This window comes from Phacochoerus africanus, chromosome 2 (assembly GCF_016906955.1).
Source record: "Phacochoerus africanus isolate WHEZ1 chromosome 2, ROS_Pafr_v1, whole genome shotgun sequence".
Lineage (NCBI taxonomy): Eukaryota > Metazoa > Chordata > Mammalia > Artiodactyla > Suidae > Phacochoerus > Phacochoerus africanus.
This window is the reverse complement of record NC_062545.1, coordinates 223,605,250-223,624,770: the sequence shown is the minus strand read 5'-3', so window position 1 is coordinate 223,624,770 and position 19,521 is coordinate 223,605,250. Positions and strand designations below refer to the sequence as shown.

At 42.3% G+C, this 19,521-nt stretch overlaps 1 protein-coding gene across 1 annotated transcript in view; it reads left to right on the top strand.

Moving 5' to 3' along the window:
* The first annotated feature begins 744 nt into the window (after positions 1–744).
* Positions 745–19,521, top strand: part of DOCK8 (dedicator of cytokinesis 8) — a 233,153-nt gene continuing 214,376 nt past the window's right edge. Inside the window, exon 1 of the mRNA XM_047767727.1 lies at positions 745–1,043. Coding sequence (XP_047623683.1) covers positions 991–1,043 — 53 coding nt within the window. The 5' untranslated portion in view covers positions 745–990. The remainder of the gene's footprint in view (positions 1,044–19,521) is intronic.

Here is a 19,521-nt window from a genome sequence, read left to right as displayed (position 1 = left end):
GCTACCATATTGAACAATAGTGCAGCTTTGAACAAAACTTATTTCGCTATGGTATTTTTTTAAGGGTCAACTGACAAATAGGCATTTCATACAGAGGGCTTTAGTATAGTAAATCTTAGGGCGAGTCAGTAAACACGGACTTTTCGACTCCAGTGAGCACTGGGACTTTTCTTTTTTGAGTCTGGGGCTGGACTTCTTAGTACACTTCTCAGTCTGAAACTGAAAATAAACAGGGCTGCAGCATATTCTTGAATCACAGAAAATCTCTGTGCACTGTTTCCCCAGAGAAAAGCATTTATCTGCAGGTTTAAAATTTAAAAAAAAAAGTTTATTCCTTGCATGAATTCATTGCATTTATTTCAGACACACTATTAAGGATGACAGACATATCATTTGCAAAATTTGGTTTGTGTCCTTAAGTTTCCACCGACTCTTTATTTTTCTTCTTTAATATGCCTTCTCCCGGGGCTGGTATGAACACTTAATAAGGCCTAGCGCAAAGAATTCCAGGGTTGATTTCCCGACCTCGCCAACTACGCGGGGCGGGCGGAAGGCGCGTGTTCCCAGCTCTTGCCCGTAGGCCCTGGCAGCCTCGCAGCTTCGGGCAGATGGAGTTTCCGGCTTCGCTCAGTGGTCGCCGGGTCGTCCGCCCGCGCTCCTTTCTGCTTGAGGTCAGGGCCCCGGGAAGAGCGCGCCGGCGGTCTGGGCATCCGGAGGGCAGTTCCGCGGTGGGTCCACACCCTCCTCGCGCGCCTCTCCCTGCGTGCCAGGCCAGGCGCAGGGTGACAGGGCCAGCCGCTTCAGCTTTGAGGTTGGGCCCTCCCCCGGGGGTGATTTCAACGCAGAAGGTGGAAATGCGGAAGTTTCCAAACGCGACTGACAGATGAGGCTCGCGTCCCGCTCGGCATGCGCTGCAGCGGCTCTGCGGCGCGCCAGGCCCCGGCTGTGCGCATCCCGAGACCCTAAAAGCCGATCAGCCGCCGGTGCGCCATGGCCACGCTGCCGAGCGCAGAGCGCCGCGCGTTCGCGCTCAAGATCAACAGGTAAGACGCGCCCCTCCGGGCGGCGGACTCAGCGGCGGCTACGCCCCAGCGGGTAAGAGCGCGGCGCCGGGGCGGCTCCGAGGGGGAGGGCCGCCGGTGGCAGAGCCTCTGGGAGTCCGCAGAGGGCGCGCCGGAGACCCGGGGGTCGCCGGGCCCAGGAGGAGGATGCGGTGGGGCCGCTGAGCGCGGGTTAGCCAGCTCGCTGGGTCTAGCCAGATCCTCCACGAGAGTCCCGGTCCTCCTGGTTGTCCTCAGCCGCCAGTGTCCCTTCCCGGAGCCACCTCCCAGACCCCGCCTCGCCCGCGCCGCCCTTGGGGTTGACAGGTGGCCGGAGCCGTCGAATGTGAAGGGCGCAGGGTTAGCAGTGCTGGGCAAGCTACAGAGTTTCTTACAAACTGCGCCTTGTTTGGAGGCTGCTCAGAGAAGGGGCAAAAGAAGTGGTTGAAAGGAGCGTTTTGCTCTCAGGCTGCTGGTTCAAGGCTTCGGTTATTCTGAGGAGGGCTCTTTCCCCTCCTTTTATTTTTCCAGAAAAAAAGTTTGGCTCCTACTGACATCGCTATTTTTATTCCCTGGTCCAAAGGAGCCCTGAAGTGGAAAAAGTGATTTTTTTAAATTCTCCTTTTAAATAAATAAAAAGGAATGGCCTGTGGCTGACATTTTTACATTTACAGCTCTCCAGCAAAGAATTAAGGACATGGATCCAACTCACGATCCAATTCATAATCAAAATTGCACAAATTAAATGTAAGCACATTTACTGCTCAAAGTTCTCACCAGAGGTGCTTTAACTGCAGTTTTTCCTCCAGTGAAAACTGCTGACAAGTGTTTGGAGATATTTTTATCATACCCTGAGAAATCTAGACTGTCTGGTTAAAAGATAATATGAAATTTATCCTGGACAGTCAACATATTTTACTGCTTTCTAAGACTTCTTCTAGCTGAGCCTGTGAAAGGCTAGTTCCACAGTACGTTTTCATGCTGCTAAAATGTGAAGAGGTTTGAGCCACAGGGAATTAGAAGCCTAGAGTAATAAGTAGGTAAGGTCTTCCAGAGGGTTTATTGAGCCTTATTGGTGATTTTATTCCCACCTGTTCTGTAGCTATGAGCAAACCATTTCTCTTACCTTTCTATTTTTTTATCTTTAAAATGAGTTTACTTATTCTCCTGTACTGTATATTAATGTTGGAGGCTGAAAGGTACTAGTCAAAAGCTATAAAGTATATCAGGGATTTCCGTATAGGAATTTTTTTTTTTTTTCTGCATTAGGTTTCATGCCTGTTGCCATGCAGAAGGGGCAATTCACTTGGGGTCTTGGGGGATCAAAGTGAAGTTACTGATGGGTGTACCGTTTGCCATAGCCGCTGCTCTTCCATCTCTGTTAATTTTAGGTCAGGTGGTGTGACTCTGACGGAAAGATGTTAGAGACATTGGGTGGAGTTAATCTGAGGAGAAAAATTGGAACTGCACTAATCCCTATAGGCAGTCTTGAAAGCAGCAGTGGGGTTGGTGTAGCTTGGGGATAAAGGTCCTGGCTGGAATCATATCTGCTTACAGATTGGCTCTCTGATTCAAACTAACTGTGTGACATTGGGCATGCTCTTTAATGTCTCTAAACTTTTGAGTTTTTATATGTTGAATGGGGACATATACCTTGCATGACTGCTAGGAGGATTAAGTAAAATAATATATATACAAAGTGCCTGTTGTGCCTGGCTCAGGATAAATGTTAAAATAGTGTTAGCTAGCCTCATCAACATGACTGTCAGCTTCATCATTATTATCTTCTCCATTGCCACCATCTTTAAGATCCTAAGAAAGAAGGGTAGGAAGGAAAGCTGAAGTTGGAGAACTTCCCACGCGAAGATCAGTTTAGGCTGGGTATGATGATGCCAATGGCAGGTTGGAGCCGCCATGAGGTGGATGTTCTCCCTCATATATCTCCCATCTCTGTGCTGGGAGTACCAGACGCATTCCCCCAGTGGAACAGGAATGTGTGATGCTGTCTGACCAAGAAGAGCCACTCAAGTTAAATATAAAATAAAAGTTTTTCTAATCCTCAAGCAAGATAAAGATTGATTATTCCTCTTGGGGGGTGGGTTCTGTTTTTCCTTTTGAAGCATTTTGTGTATTGGGTAAAAGAGATGCTAAGGAACTAGGCAGAAATTATTGTTCAAAGGAGTGGATTAAGGGAGTTGCCACTGTGGCGCAGTGGGTTAATGATTTGGCTTGTCTCTGTGGAGGGGCTGGTTCGACTCCCGGCCATCATAATGCGTTAAGGATCCAGTGTTGCTGCAGCTGTGACATAGGTTGCAGCTGCAGCTTGGATTCGATCCCTGGCCTGGGAACTTCCATATGCCACAGGTGCAGCCAAAAACAAAACAAAACAAAGGAACAGATAAATAAATATATACCTCCTATGAACATAATATTAAAGCATACCATTCATTGATCAATTACTGTGTCCTAGACACTGTGTATGTGCTTAATGGATCATATTGTTAAATTCTTACAAAAGTCCAATGAGACTCACCTGAATTCTCATACAGAAGAGGAAAATGAAGTTTGGAGATGCCATTGCAAAAGGCCATGTCATTTGTTCAAGGCCGTGAAAATAGCAGCGGCAGAGCTGGGATTATAAACTGCTTTAAAGACTGTGCTCTTAATCAGACAAGTGCCATTTTGACCCATGTTTCTTAAGAATTTCCTTTAAAAGCAAGCAGGGAATTAGTTTTTTAAAAACTGTCATTTCAGTAGCAGAATTGCAAATTGTTCTGATTGATGTTTAATGTGTAAACTCATAGTGTGTTATTTTGCAATTTAGAAGTGACAAAAGAAAATGTTTCCCCTTACATGCCTATCTACTGTTTTGTTTTTTTTTTTAAATAGATCAACTTACAAAAGTAAGGCAGTGTTGAAATATGGTCATCAGTGTGGGTTCATATATTTTTCACCTTTCTATCCTGAGTGATACAAACCGTTCCTTAAAAATGTTTGTGGGGTGAAATCATTGTGCTTCTTATTAAGGAAATATTCAAATCTGATGTATTAAGAATTTTGCTTCTAAAGAGTTCAGCTCTGCCCACAACAGCCTTAAGAAAGAGTGAGCAGACTACCTCACAGTAGGAAAAGAATGTTCCCCAGTCTTCTCAAATTCTGTGGCTTCCTGCAAACAGCAGTTGCTCAGTCTAGGGGCAGGGCCAAAGCAAAGGAGGAACCCAGAAATGGCCACTAGTGCCCATTAACCCTTTGATTGCCCTGGCTCTTATGAAGCCTAAAATTCCATGTGTTGGAAATCATCATAGGACTTTTTTGTTCCATTTAGAGCACCAGGTGTAATTGTATGATGTGATTGAATTACTTGTTACAGTGAAACATTACCCATAGCTCAGGGAGATACAAGAGAAAAGATCCACTACTGAATTTTTCTGAACTAGAAGCATTAAATTCAGTTTCTTCTAAGTGTTAGATATTTGTCTTCATTTCAGTTTAATTGTCACTGACTTCCTGTGTGCAAAGGCAAGACCAGATCCAAACTAGGCAGTTCTTAATAACACATGCATTGGGGATTTCAGGCACTGTTGCATCAAACGTCACAACACAGTCCTTGTACAGAGCGCCAAGTCTTAACAAACTACGTTTTTTTCCCCCTAGCTAGCATTTAGGGCTTTCATGTATTATAAAGATTATTATTACTATTCTGAGAATTCATTAGACAAAATCTTAGTTTCGTCCCAACACAGTAGATGTAGAACTAGATCAAATATTAAAGAAACGACCTTGGGTAAAGAGAACAAAATGCAAATGCTGAAAAAACAATGATCCTCTAGACATTCAGGATTGAAAGGGATAAATAACCAAGGCTTATGCTTATATAGTGCTTACTGTATGACAAGTATGAGTCTAATAAGTCTCTACATATCATAACTCATTCACCCCTACAAGGTAGGAACAATTACCGTTTCCATAGAGAGAGAAACTGGGCACGAAGGAGTTATGAAAATTGTCCAAAGTCACAAACAGCTAAGGGCAGAGCTGAGATTCAAATGCAGGCAGCCTCGCTCCAGAATCCTCTCCATTAACCACTATATACCATGCTGCCATCTCAGTTTTATTTTGAAATAATAATAAAATAAGTAATATTTATGTGTCAAGACCTGTGCTGAGAACTTTATAGACCTTCATTCCCTCATTGTAGAAGAGGAACAAAATGTGATGTGTAGTAATTATCCTTAGTGATTTTGTTGAAGGTAAAAACAAAGGTCCAAGAAGACAGATTACATTCAAGAACAATCCCAATAATTTTTGGCATAAAGACCAGAACAAGAGGAAGGTATTGAGCTGGTCCTGAGAAGTGTTTGCTAATGTTGTCAGCAAAGATGATGTGAGCGTAAAAATATATGTATCCCTATGTCTCAATGTATGTCTGCAATGAAAAAGTTCTATTCTTGACTAGCGATGGCTGAGCAGGGTGTGGGTGCTTTCAAGAATTGCTTCATTTGTCTGCCGTGTTCTAGACCAAAGACCATAAGAAGAGGCTTCAGGCAATTGAACTCAGAATTTTGGTCTTTCTCGAGGTCCCAATCGTTTTGTTTCCTGTTCTTGGAAAAGCCCCACTTGACCTTCAGGCATCGAGTCTAATTGAAAGAACCTTCTGCCCTGAGGAGATTTTCAACTGGAGTTCTTTGAATCCTGACAATTCTCATGTATGTGTCAAGCTCATGTTTACTTCTACACGGAAAAGAAAATATGATTATATCATTTGGTTACCTAGGGAGAGAGGGCAAGTTCAGGGGGCTGGGTCTCCAGACTCAACTCCCCACACAGAGCTAGTGATGGAATGAGATGATGTTAAAAACACCTCAACTTTGCATCCTCTGTAACAGGCAGGGGTGGGACAATAATCAGACCTCTTGCTCGAGAAGGCTAAGAAAACAGAGTACTTAGTTCTTTTCAATGGTGAACAGCCAGGTGCTTATTCATGTCTTGGTCAATAATAAGTGGTTAAAACAACAGGAATGTGCTCTCCCTATTCCCACAAATGCCCAGTCTAATTTATTACCAGTCAGCAGCTACAAAAGTTATCTAGGCTCTAGGAAACACAAGAGAGTTTATTCAGTCGTAGTTAAGAGGGGTCCCTGTGCTTCTGCAGTTTGCACTATAGTAGTATGGCTTGCTATATTGACAACTAGAGGGTACATAGAATGAAAACAGAATGATGTCTCTGAAAATATTTAGGAAGGCACCTGTATGTAGAGGCATCTGTATGCAGGGTATGGTGAAATCAAACAAATTGATGAAATTGGCCTTGGGTATAAGACCATTATGTTATGTCCCACTGTGTTGCTCAAATGCAGGACTAGAAAAGCAGAGAAAGTAGTGGCAGAACCAGAGTTTCTCCTGTCTGCTCTTCTTTCATCCATGTTCATCATTAAAAGCAGGAAGGTACAACAAGCAAAATTTTCCATCACCCATAAGTTACAGCTGTTAACATTTGGATGTATGTCCTTCCATTTTCTCAAAAATAAGATCATACTGCACATACAGTTTTATGCTGTATTTTTTTAAATTTAAAAATATGAACAACTCTCCATATCAATCAGTGTAGAGCTACATTATAATTTATATAGGCTGTGTAAAATTGTGTTGACTAGATATACAATGATTTACTGAATAATTCTCTATGATTGAGTGTTAAATTAGTTTCTAATTTTTTTTTGTAATAAGGTACAGAGCTTGATGGAAGAGTTTATACATCTTTATGTGTTCGTGCAAATACTTCCTTCCAATGTCTAGGAGTGGAATTGCTTGCTCGAAGGAAAGAAACATTTTTTCAAGCTTTTGATCCACCTAGCCAAGTTGTTTCCTAGAAAATTTATACCTATTTACACTCCCCGCAAGTGGCCCTATAAGTGCTCATTTCCTCACATTCACACCACTGCCTGGTTTTATCATTCTTTTAAATCTTTATTAGAATCTTGACCCCTTCTCTTAAATGTCTCTTATTTCTTCCTGTTCAGCTTTTCTCCCAGATCCCTGCATGACCTCTGAAGTCATTCTTTAGGAATTAAAATAGTTGTACATTTCTCCTTTCTCTTTTGCCTTATGTACAACTCAAGATGGCATAATCTCTTTCTTACTTTCTGTCTCTGTTCACCTAACAGGTGGGTTAATTGTAAAGGTAGTTTGTTCTAGCAACTTAGTTCTTTCTTGATTCCAGTTTGAAACAACTGGCTAGCCACATTTTTATATATATGCTTTTACTTTGCTTAACAATCTAATCCAATCTACCTCTCCACTACATCAGTGCTAGCAATTAAAAATGAAATAACGAATAGAAAAATCAAGATCCCTTTCCCTGACCGAGTAAGATTCCAGATGATATAGCTCATAGCACGTGTTTTCCCTTGGATCACAATACAGAGAAATGGATTTCTTTCACAGTTTCTTGGGTTCCCCTTCCTCTGGGATTGGCTTTGGCACTCACACAACATGTCAGTATTGCTCTGCTCAGAAACCGTAAAAGGCTTTTGGAGTTCTATCATTCTCGTCAAACAATGGCTAAAAGTCATTTGGTTACCTAATGATATTTAGGCTAACCTGGCACTAGATTGAGAAATGCAGAACAGTAAATAATCAACCCCTTCTTCTTCCTCCCATATCTTGACTTTCTGGCATGTAGATAAGTTAGTAGGCTTGTTACTACCAGGGTTGGTTTGGTAGCTTATTCATTCATTCATTCACTCCACTTATTGATAGTCACTAGGTTCTAAGTGCTGTGCTGGGGCCCTGGACATAGAAAGACGAGCAAGTCATGGCCTTGCCCACAAGGAAAGAAACACCAACCCACAATATGGACCAGAAGTGGACAGAGCTGTCCTTTGCTTCCTAGCCCTCCATCTTGGTGGTGTGCCTTCAAAGCGGTCATCTTTGGGGACGTGCCCCTTCTTCTAAGGGTCCTAGCATTCTGCAAAACAATTTTGGAAATCCTTTTAGAATTGCTCTCAGAGAGTGGAGTATATTTATTTAAAAAGAATAAACTCAGTGGTATGAAATCTTTTTCTTTTTTTTAAATTAATTTATTTTTCCGCTGTACAGCATGGGGGCCAAGTTACACTTACAAGTATACATTTTTTTTTAAATCTTTTTCCTTTGACAAAGAATCTGCTTTTTTCCTGTTTGAAAGTTTTAAAAATATAGAAAATACAGATGATAATATAGCAAGTATTTAAGGGTCCACTGACCAGAATTAACAAATGTTAACATTTGGTCACTTTTGCTTTATATATTTTTAAATGAAAAAAGAACATTACAGATACATTTGAAGTTCTCCCTTTGTTTTTCTCCCTAATCCTGCTCTTTCCTCTCCTTCAGAGACCAGCATTATCACCAAGTTGTACTTTTATTGTATATGTGTGTGTTCACGTGGGGTACACCTATCTATGAACAATATATTGTGTAGTTTCTGGAATAAGCCAAAGTCATTAGCATTCAAGCAAGCCTGTTAAATTAGATAACATTAGTATCAGCTTAAGATAAGATGTGACTATAAAGTAATGGAGACTTTTTTTTTAGATTCCTCTTCTGAAGGCCGTTGCAAAGAGAAGTTCTCAAGGTAGTTTTAGGAAGACAGCTCCATCAAAATAAATCACTTGGCACTTGTGTGAAATTATAAAGAACAATAGTTATTTAGATGTGTACATTCTGGTAATGGCAATCCCTCCATATATTTTAGTCACATTACTCATTTCCTGGAATGGCCAGGAAATTTTTCAAAAAACTTTTTTTTCTTTATCAGATGCATGAACCCATGATTTGCATTTGACTTGAGATAAGCAGTTAAGTTGATAACATGTATATTTTAAAATAATACAGTTTCAAAAGCACAGAGTGAAGCTTTTGTCTTAGTGCCTGGACATTTTATTAGAGAAAGTATGATGATTAGCACAAGAGGGTATGGTATTTGCTCAAAGATCCTTATGGGAATACTTGGGCCTTGGTAAATCTGAATGGTTGGGCTGGTTTCTCCCCTGTTTGTTTAGGGATCCATAGTTCCTCTGTTGTACCATGCCTCAAATTAGACAAACAGGGAAGAATGGCCATGGGTAGAAATGCTTTTCCCACACATCTCTGTTTTGTCTTGCTGCTTCACAGGGCAATACTCAGCACATAGCAGACACCTTTTTGGTGGTACTCAGTTCTCTGCTGTGTGCTCTGAACACTCAAGAGAAGTTGGGGTCTCATCAAGAAGTTACCCACCTGGGGACCAGGGTTGTTAGGGAGGCAAACTAGGTTTGCCTAAAAGGTGCTAGTCTTCATGTAATAACGTACACTAAAATGATCATCCACTTTCCCTTATGCTAGTAGAAAAACTCAGGTTCAAAGTCCATGAAAAATGTACTTTATCCTGCTGTTTAACAGGCAGTGTTTTCAAGTTGTTTTAATAGTTGTTTCAAGGCAGTGATGGCCATCTGTTCTCTATGGGAACAAGACTGCATCTTCATGTTGACATTTGGTCTGGTTTGCTTCACCTACTAGTTCTTTACTCTTTCATCCCAAATCACTACCTGTTCTCATAGTATCCCCTTGGAAGGGATATCTGATTTGCCTATTGTATCTTGTTCCCTAACCAATAATTTTATTCAACTCACAAGAATTTTTTTTGATTGCCTATGAATTTCTCTAGGCATCATGAGATACAAAAAACCCCAAAGTCCCACTACAAGAAGACTGGTGGCATCTCTGCAGCACCAGGATGCAGGTTCTATCCCTGGCTGGGCCCAGTGGGTTAAAGGATCAGCACAGTGGGTTAAAAGTTCGGGCATTTCCACAGGTGCAGTGTAGTTCACAACTGTGGCTTGGATCTGACCCCTGACCTGGGAACTCCATATGTTTCAGGGCAGTCAAAAGAAAAAAAAAAACACACCAAACCCCCAAACCAAGTATATGCCCCCAGAATTCAGCTGGAGTGAGCATTCATCAATGAATGCAGGAGGTAGTGTTTGATTGTGTGGCTGGCCAGGTGTTGGTTAAGGGCAATAATGGAATGCTGATATTACTCAGAGGGGAAGGAAGGAGTAGCACCTCTGTGGGGTGACGAGGTGAGGCTTCAGCCAGGCCCTGAAGGACAGGGAGGTTATTGACAGATGACACTGCTATAATGGGAAGAGGAACTAGCAGTGTGCAGAATGGATTGGAGGGGGGTCCATGAAAGGGATATGTGAGGTGAGGAGGTCTGGGATTAGGCTGGGATAGCGAGAATGGAAAGAAAGGAGTCTACATGCATACAGTGAACACTACTCAGTCATAAAAAGAGTGAAATCACACCATTTGCAGCAACATGGGTGCAAGTGGAGATTTTTATACTAAGTGAAGTGATAGAAAGACAAAAACCATGCAATAACAGTTATATGTGAAATCTAAAACATGGCACAAATGAACCTATCTGCAGAACAGAAACAGACTCATAGACATAAAGAACAGACTTATGGATTCCAAGGAGGATGGAGGAGGGAGTGGGATGTGGGAATTTGGGGTTAATAGATGCAAACTTTTTTTTGTCTTTTTAGGGCCTCGCCCACGGCATATGGAGGTTCCCAGGCTAGGGGGGGAATTGAAGCTACACCTGCTGGCTGACACCAAAGCCACAACAACGCCAAATCTGAGCCACATCTGTGACCTACACCACAGCTCACGGCAAGGCCGGATCCTCAACATACTGAGTGCGGGTAGGGATCAAACCTGCGTCCTCATGGATGCTAGTTAGATTCTTTTCCACTGAGCCACGACGGAAACTCCAACAGATGGAGACTATTACATTTAAAATGGATAAACAGTAAGGTTCTATTGTGTAGCACAGGGAACTATATGCAGTCTCCTGGGGTGCACACACATGTATAAGAATGAGTCACTGCTATATAGCAGAAATTGGCAACATTGTAAATCAACTATGCTTTAATTTTAAAAAATTCATACACTTAAAAAAAAAGAAAGGGTCCTTATCTGCAGATACTTGAAGGAGAATCAAAAGGACTGGGGAAATAACTCAATATTTATTCATTTGCTCAGTTCATAAAAACTGATTGTAGTTGACTATGTACCTGGCAGTTTTTGTTCTAAGAGCTGAGGATAGAGCAGTGAAATCTATCTCCGGTTCTTGTCCTAAAGAATTCATTTTCCTGTGGGAGGATAATGAAAAAGAAACCAGGAAGTAAAAAGGAAATATCAGATAAAATAGGTGCTATGTAGAGAATCTAAAAGGGCCATATCAGGTGTGTGGATACTTTAGATAGAATGGCCAAGGACAGCATTCCTGAGGAGATGACCTCCATGCTAGGACCAGGCAGAGGAATTAGCTAGTGCCCTGCCCGGGCTAGGAGTAAGGCTGATGTGTTAGAAGAAAAGAGAGCTAGTGTTTCCAAAAGAGTAAGTGAGGGGGAGAGATGAAAAGAAAAGCAGGCAGAAATGAAATCATAAAAAGGCCTTAGAAGCCAAGGAAACTGTTTAAGTGTTATTCCAAGTACAATTGAGAAGGTATGGGGAGCAGAGGCATGATGTGATTGACTTTTGTATTTAGAAGATCACTCTGGCTCCTCAATAGAGAAGAAGGAGAAGAAGCAGATGAGCAGAAGCAAGATGAACAGATGGGAGTGAGCACAGACCAGGGGCAAGGTGATGGAGTCAGGACTAGAGAGAGAGAGAAGTGGTCAGCTGTGGGACATACTTTGAAGACTGGGCTGATGGATTTGATGTAGGGTGGAGAACAATGAGAGAAAAAGAGAAATCAGGGTGTCTCTGAGGTTAGAGTTATATGTGGATGTTGATGCTTTTAATAGAGATAAAAGCAGGAACAATGCTCATAGCAGCACTATTTACAACAGCCAGAACATGGAAGCAACCTGAATGCCCATCGACAGATGAATGGATAAAGAAGGTGTGGTATAGGAGTTCCTTTGTGGCACAGTAGGTTAGGGATCCAGTGTTGTCGCTGCAGGGGCTGGGGTTGCTGCTGTGGTGTGGGTTTGATTCCTGGCCCAGGAACTTCCTCATGCTGGAGGCACAGCTTTAAAAAAAAAAAAAAAAGATGTGGTACATATATGCAATGGAATATTACTCAGCCATAAAAAAATAAAATAATGCCATTTGTAGCATTGTGGATGAACCTAGATATTATCATACCTAGTGAAGTAAGTCAGAGAGAGAAAGACAAATATGTGCTATGTAGAATCTAAAAAAATGATACAAACAAAAATAGACTTATTTGCAAAACAAAAATAGACTCACAGGCATAGGAAACAACCTTATGGTTTTATGTATATATACTTTAGATTATTTTCCATTTTAGATTATTATAGGATAGAGTATATAGTTCCCTGTATTATGCAGTAGGTCCTTGTTGGTTATTTATTAACATATAGTGATGTGTATATTTTAGTCCCAAACTCCTAATTAATCCCTTCTCACCTTTCCCTTTAGGTAATCTTGAGTTTGTATGTGAGAGGGAGTGTGTGTGTGTGTGCACGCACACACACGTGCATATTTCTCAAGTTTTCTTTAAAGAGTGTTTTTTGTAATTGGGGAAAATAAACTTTATAGAAGATGTAACACCAAGATTTCCATTCTGGGGAAATTGGATAAAGATGATGTCAATGAGAAATTATTAAAATTAGGAATTTGAGTTAGTTTTATAAGGGTGATTTTGCACTTCTCTTGTAGAGTTTTTATTTAAGAGAACATAGTAGATTTCATATTTCCATATATTTACCCTCCCTCCCTGTCAGAGGATTTTACTTTTCACCTTGTTGAAGGTGATGTGGTCACTGAAAGGTAAGCTTTCAGACCTAGCCTGGCCTTTGTCTGGTCATCTTTTCCTATTTCATACAACCAGCAGTGTTCCAGACAGAGGCTGATCTATCAGCCTGGGTCCTGGAGTTAAGGCAATTGGAGCAGAGCCACAATTGCTCTCTGGAAGTCTTTTGTGTTTTTTCTCTTTTGTGTTTTTCTGTTTTTGTTTTTGTTTTTTGCTTTTTAGGGCCACACCCATGTCATATGGAAGTTCCCAGGCTAGGAGTCGAATTGGAGCTACAGCTGCCAGCCTACACCACAGCCAGAGCAACGTGGGATCCAAGCTGCATTTGTGACCTTCACCACAACTCATGGCAATGGCAGATCACCAACCCACTGAGCAAGGCCAGGGATTGAACCCACATCCTCATGGATACTAGTCGGATTCGTCATCGCCTCGCCACAACAGAAACTCCCTGGAAGTCTTCATTTTTATAAGCCACTAAGATTTTGGATTTGTTATCACAGCAAAACTGAACCTACCCTGACTAATACAGGTGAACATAAAATATACAGCATTTCTAATGGGCAACTTGAGATATGAGCTTGGGGCTTGAGTGTAGGTCAGGATGGAATATATTGATTGGGACATTATCAAAGAAGTGGGATGGAAATGAAGAATGGACACATCTTCTACGTAGGGAAGCAGAGTGGGAAGAAAAAAGGAATGGACCTGGGGCTCACTGCCAATTTGTACAAGAGAAAAGTGGATGGAAAGGAAAAGGATTTGGCCAAGATGTGGCAGAGTGGGTGATGTTAGATAAGGAAGCTAACTGGGGCAGTTCAACAGGTCAGGTGCCAACTTAGGACAAAGGAGGAGCCACCGGATTTGCCTTTACAGTGGTCAGTGCATGAACCTCTGAAACAGCAATTTTGGTGGAGCTGTGGGAAAGGAAGTTAGATTTCATAGGTTATGGAGGGAGTCAATGCAGAGGAAATGGAGGAAACTGGTTGAGACCACTCCTTTCAAAAGTTTGGATCAGGCAGAAGAGAAGTGGGGCACCGGTGACCAGGAGGCTCTAACACGGCTTTGACTTTTACAAAAATAGAGCACACAGTGATAACAGAAGAGTCTTTGATCTTAGGGAGAAAACACACATTTTTCCCCCATAGGATAAATCTTAGCTGTGAATAAAGATGTTTAGAATGCCTGATACTGTCTAATATATCCTAAGTTTTGCTTAATACTAATAATAACAGTCTACTTAGATATTTTCTTCCTGAGTGATTTTGAAATTCACCATCCCTGTCACCTCTTGTCTTTAAGAACATGGTAATCCTTTTTTTTTTTTTTTTTTTTGCCATTTCTTGGGCCGCTTCTGCAGCATATGGAGATTCCCAGGCTAGGAGTCGAATCGGAGCTGTAGCCGCCGGCCTACACCAGAGCCACAGCAACGCAGGATCCAAGCCGCATCTGCAACACCACAGCTCACGGCAACGCTGGATCCTTAACCCACTGAGCAAGACCAGGGATCGAACCCGCAACCTCATGGTTCCTAGTCGGATTCATTAACCACTGAGCCACAAAGGGAACTCCCCTTTCTATTTTATCTTCTTTACATTTATGTCCACATGTTTGAAGTAGAAGAACTTATAGAAAAGAGTACCAGTATTGGTTACATTTTGCTGTTTAACAAACTACCCATTGTGGGTTGAATTATGTCCTCCCTCTGCCTCAGGCTCCTAAGCCTTGGTATCTCTCATATTATTTTGGAAATAAGTTCTTTGAGCTTGTAATCAAGTTAAGATGAGGTCACCCTTGATTAGGCTGGCCCCCAGATCCCATCACTAGTGTCCTTATGAGAAGAGACAGAGAGATCCAGGGACACATAGAGAGGAGGCCATGTGAAGACAAGGGCAGAGATTGGAGTTGTTCTACCACAAGCCAAGGAATGTCAAGGTCTGCCAGCCACCACCAGAAGCTAGAAGAGGCAAGGAAGGTTCTTCCCTGGAGCCTTCAGAGGGAGCAGGTCCTGCTGACACCTTGATTTTGGACCTGTGCCTCTAGAACAGTATGAGATGAAAATGTTTTAGGCCACCGAGCTCATGATAATTTGTTATGGCAGACCTAGGAAACTAATAGCATACCCCAAAGTTCTGTCCCTTAAAACAGTAGCAACTTGGAGTTTCTGTTGGAGCTCATCCTCAGTTTGTCTCTGTGAGGATGCAGGTTCAATCCATTGCCTTGATCAGTGGGTTGAGGATCTGGTGTTGCTGTAAACTGAAGGGTGGTTGCAGATGTGGCTCAGATCCAATGTTGCTGTGGCTGTGGTGTAGGCTGGCAGCTGCAGCTCTGATTCAACTCCTAGCCTGGGAACTTCCATATGCTGCAAGTAGGGCCTAAAAAAGAAGAAGAAGAAAAATATGACACCTTAGCATTTCTCTTGATTCTGTGGATTAGCAATTTGGGTTGGGCATGGCAGGGCAGTTCTGTTGGTCCTGCTGTGGTCATTCATGTGGCTGTAGTTCCCTGGTGGCTGGATTGAAGCTGGAGCCTTTACGACGGCCTCACTCACAAGTCCAGGGCCTTGGGCTGTCTGTCTCTCTACACATGGCCTCTTATCCTTGAGAAATCTGCTCTGTATTTCTTACATAGTGAAGGTGGAAACTGCAAGACTTCTGGAGGCTTAGTCTAGAGCTCAGACGTTATTTATGCCACATTCTTTGGTCAACGCAAGTCACAAGGCAACCCAACTTCAGGGGGTAGGAAAATAAACTCAGTCTCTTGATGGGAGGAGCTGCAAAGCACTTGGCCATTTTAATCTATTATAACACCCAACAAAGAAAGTAATCATATCCCATTGTAAACTTCACATATTTAAGCAGAAGATCTTGTTCAGATCTCCATTCAGATCACAATACCCATTTCACTGGCAGAGAAACTGAGAACAGATTAAATCGACGCCTTCAAAGTTACCAATGAGTCATTCTTTGTGAGAGACTTTTTTTGGCCCATGGAAGACAGCTTTATGTCTGCAAGAGCTAAACACAGTCCTGTCTGGAAGGCAGGTGCATAAACTTAATAACTTATTGGGTTTCTCATTACCTCCCATAATTACATTGGTGGAGCTCAGATTGCAGAGGTGTCTGATCCAGAGATGAAGCAGCTGTTTGAGGGTATCAGGGAAAGAAGGTGCTTGAAAATCGCTGTGTCATTCAAAGGAGTAGGATTTGAGGCTAAATTAAATGATTAGGAAAAGGGCCAATGCTCTCTCTATCCTTAAGAGTTACTAAATGGGATTAGAAATTCAGTGGCTGCTCTGGTCTAATGTCAGTTCTAGGCTGGGAAGGATTAAAGTGAGTAGAATTAAAAGAATGGAACAGAGATCAACCTGTTAAGAAGGTGTGTGCTGTGGCCTCCTTAGAAGGTTCAATTCCTGTATGAGGTAGGATTGCTTTTATTTATGAATTTATCTTTTTTTTAGGCCCGCACCTGTAGCATATGGAAGTTCCCAGGCCAGGGGTCGAATCAGAGCTGTAGCTGTCAGCCCACACCACAGCCATAGCAATGCAGGATCTGAGCCACATCTGGGAACTACACCACAGCTCATGGCAACACTGGATCCTTAACCCACTGAGTGATGCCAGGGATTGAACCTGTGTCCTCATGGATATCAGTTGGGCTTGTTACCCCTGAGCTATGATGGGAACTCCTTAGATTGCTTTTAGCTGCTGAAAGGAGCAGATAGCTGAATTAAACAGTGGATTAAACAAATTGAGGGGCTATTTCTTTTTCTTGAGCTCCAGTGGTTGGTAGTTGAGGCTTGGTGTGATAGCTCAAGTTACCTTTGGAGATCCAGGTTCTTTGTGTCTTTGTGTTCTATCATCCTTGCTGTGTGGCTCTCATCGTCATGGTCAGAAGATGGCTTCTATAACGGCGTTGAAAGAATATTGGAGACAGGAAGAGGCGTATCAGCTCTTTTTGCTCTCTTTTCAGGAACTTTCTCAGCAACTCCCACAGTGATATTTGCTATATACCTCATTGATGAGATCTGTGTTCATCTTCCTGTAGGAGAGATTGGCAAATGTAGTTTGTGTTAAGCCAGCGCATTGCCACCTCCAACAAAACTAGGGTTGAGTTAGGGGTTCCTGTTGTGGCGCAGTGGAAATGAATCCAGCTAGTATCCATGAAGATTTGGGTTCGAACCGTGGCCTCACTCAGTGGGTTGGGGATCCAGCGTTGCCGTGAGCTGTGGTATAGGTCACAGATGTGGCTTGGATCCCACATTGCTGTGGCTGTGGCATAGGCCGGCAGCTGTAGCTCCAATTCAACCCCTTCTCTGGGAACTTCCAAATGCCATAGGTATGGCCCTAAAAAGCAAAGCAAAACAAAACAAAACAAAACCTAGGGTTGAGTTAAAAGGAAAGGGATAATGTCTATTGATGGGCAGATAGCAGTCTCTGTCATTGCTAACAACAATTGCTGAGGGTACAAATTAGTGACAGAGTTTCCATTGTGGCAATGTGGTGCCTCCATGGCATTAATACTTGTGGTGGATTTGAGCTCATCTAATTCCTGGACTCTGGCCTAATGAGGAGGGACAGACAGGCTTATAGGTCTATATAAAAAGTAAATTAGCTGAGATCAGTGGATTAACGCAACAAAATTGTATTTCACATTCACATCACAGTCTGGTGCAGTTGAAGTGGCTCTCCTCCAAGCAGTGACTCAGGGGGCCAGGCTGCCCCCTTCTCTGCCATCTTGTGACTGTCAGGTTTTCTGGTATCATTCAGCCGTTGTCTAGAAAGAAGAGAGTAAAAGATTGTGCCTCCAATTCTTAAATAACTCAATTCAAAAGTGATAGCCGTAGTTCCCGTCGTGGCGCAGTGGTTAACGAATCCGACTAGGAACCATGAGGTTGCGGGTTCGGTCCCTGCCCTTGCTCAGTGGGTTAACGATCCGGCGTTGCCGTGAGCTGTGGTGTAGGTTGCAGACGCGGCTCGGATCCCGCGTTGCTCTGGCTCGGATCCCGCGTTGCTCTGGCGTAGGCCGGTGGCTACAGCTCCGATTCAACCCCTAGCCTGGGAACCTCCATATGCCGCGGGAGCGGCCCAAGAAATAGCAACAACAACAACAATAACAACAACAACAAAAGACAAAAAAAAAGTGATAGCCATCATTTCCTCTCACATTCCATTGGTGAGACTTAACAAGTCTATTGATATGCAAAGAGAGCTGGGAATATGGCTCTTATCTGGAAGCCACCTTCCAGCAACAGATCTTCTCTGTAAAAGGGGAGCATGAATCTTTGGGGGTCAGCTAGCCATCTGTGTCACAGGGTCCCAGCTACAAAGGAGGAGCCATTAACAAAATGTCAATGAACACATGTGTAGGCGGGGTTTGCTGTGCTCTTGATGGACACATAAAAGTCAGGTGGTCTAAGTCACAGCAGTATGGGTATGGAAGCTATAAGGGAAACAAACACCAAGAGCACATGCTGAAGCACCTGAGATTCTAGAAAGAGACAATAAGCATAAAAGGCATAATTATCATGTGAGGCCAGTGGCTGATAGTTAAAAAAAAAAAATTAAAATCTAATTGCAGTCCAGAAGTGCTATGTGCAGCTGAACGCTCTCTGAAAACTCTGCAGATTGACAAGGAGCCATATTGCTCGGCCATTATTTTTTTCCTGAGAACAATCTGTTTTAAAACATTGTAGGGAAAAAACCACAAGATGAAGATATTTTTAAAGTTTTTGAGTGATTAACTTATAATTAGTATTTTATTTGACAGGAAACAAGATGCTTGTGATGTAAGAGAAAAGCTTTCTAGAACAGTCACTCCCACTTGAGGAGTGACCATGTCGTTGTCAGCCTCTCCTCCGTGACAGGAGAACTTTGAGGAGAAGCTGAGTCTCTTTACTTTTCCTGACTGGTTCCCTTTGGGTCTGTTGAATTCTTTTATTAACCTTTTAATCATATTAATTATCTGTGATAGCAGTCTTCCTTATTCACATTAACTGTTATAGTACTAATAGTACCAACCCACAGAGCTCTCGCTGCAGAGGGAAAATAGGTTAAACCTTCAGGTCAGAATGTGGAGAGAAAAACAAGTCAGATTCCTGCCCTAGCTCTACTGATTCTCCACAGAAGCATCTCTCAAAGGTTCTTTAATTTCCCTGAGTCTTAGTATTCTCATTTGTAAAACAGAAATATTAATAATGCCAACATCGACAGGGTCAAATCCAATAACATCTAGGAAAATGCTTCATAAGTCAAAGAGCACCGCACGCATATTAATGAAACATCTGTAAAATGGGGATTGGTGCCATGTTCCTGTAATGAGTTGATGAGGTGACATATGTCATGGACCTGGCACAGGGTCTCACACTTGGCCACACAGGGCCTCAGAAAAGAAAACTAAAAGCAAATATGGACAAAGTAAAATACAGTGCCAATGAGAGATGGAGAAATGTTAAAAAATAGCCACACTAATATAATGTTTCAACTCATTTACAAGCCTGTCCCCCTAAAACACATGCATATGCGCTTTTTCCCAATAAGTAACTTTATGGAAAATGTTGGCAGTTGTATAAGACTACAGAGAGAATTTGGTCGAGCCACTTAGGTAATGCATGTCATGTGATCCCAGGAATGTTTATGTGAGAGACAGGAAAGAAATAAAATGTTGAAAAAG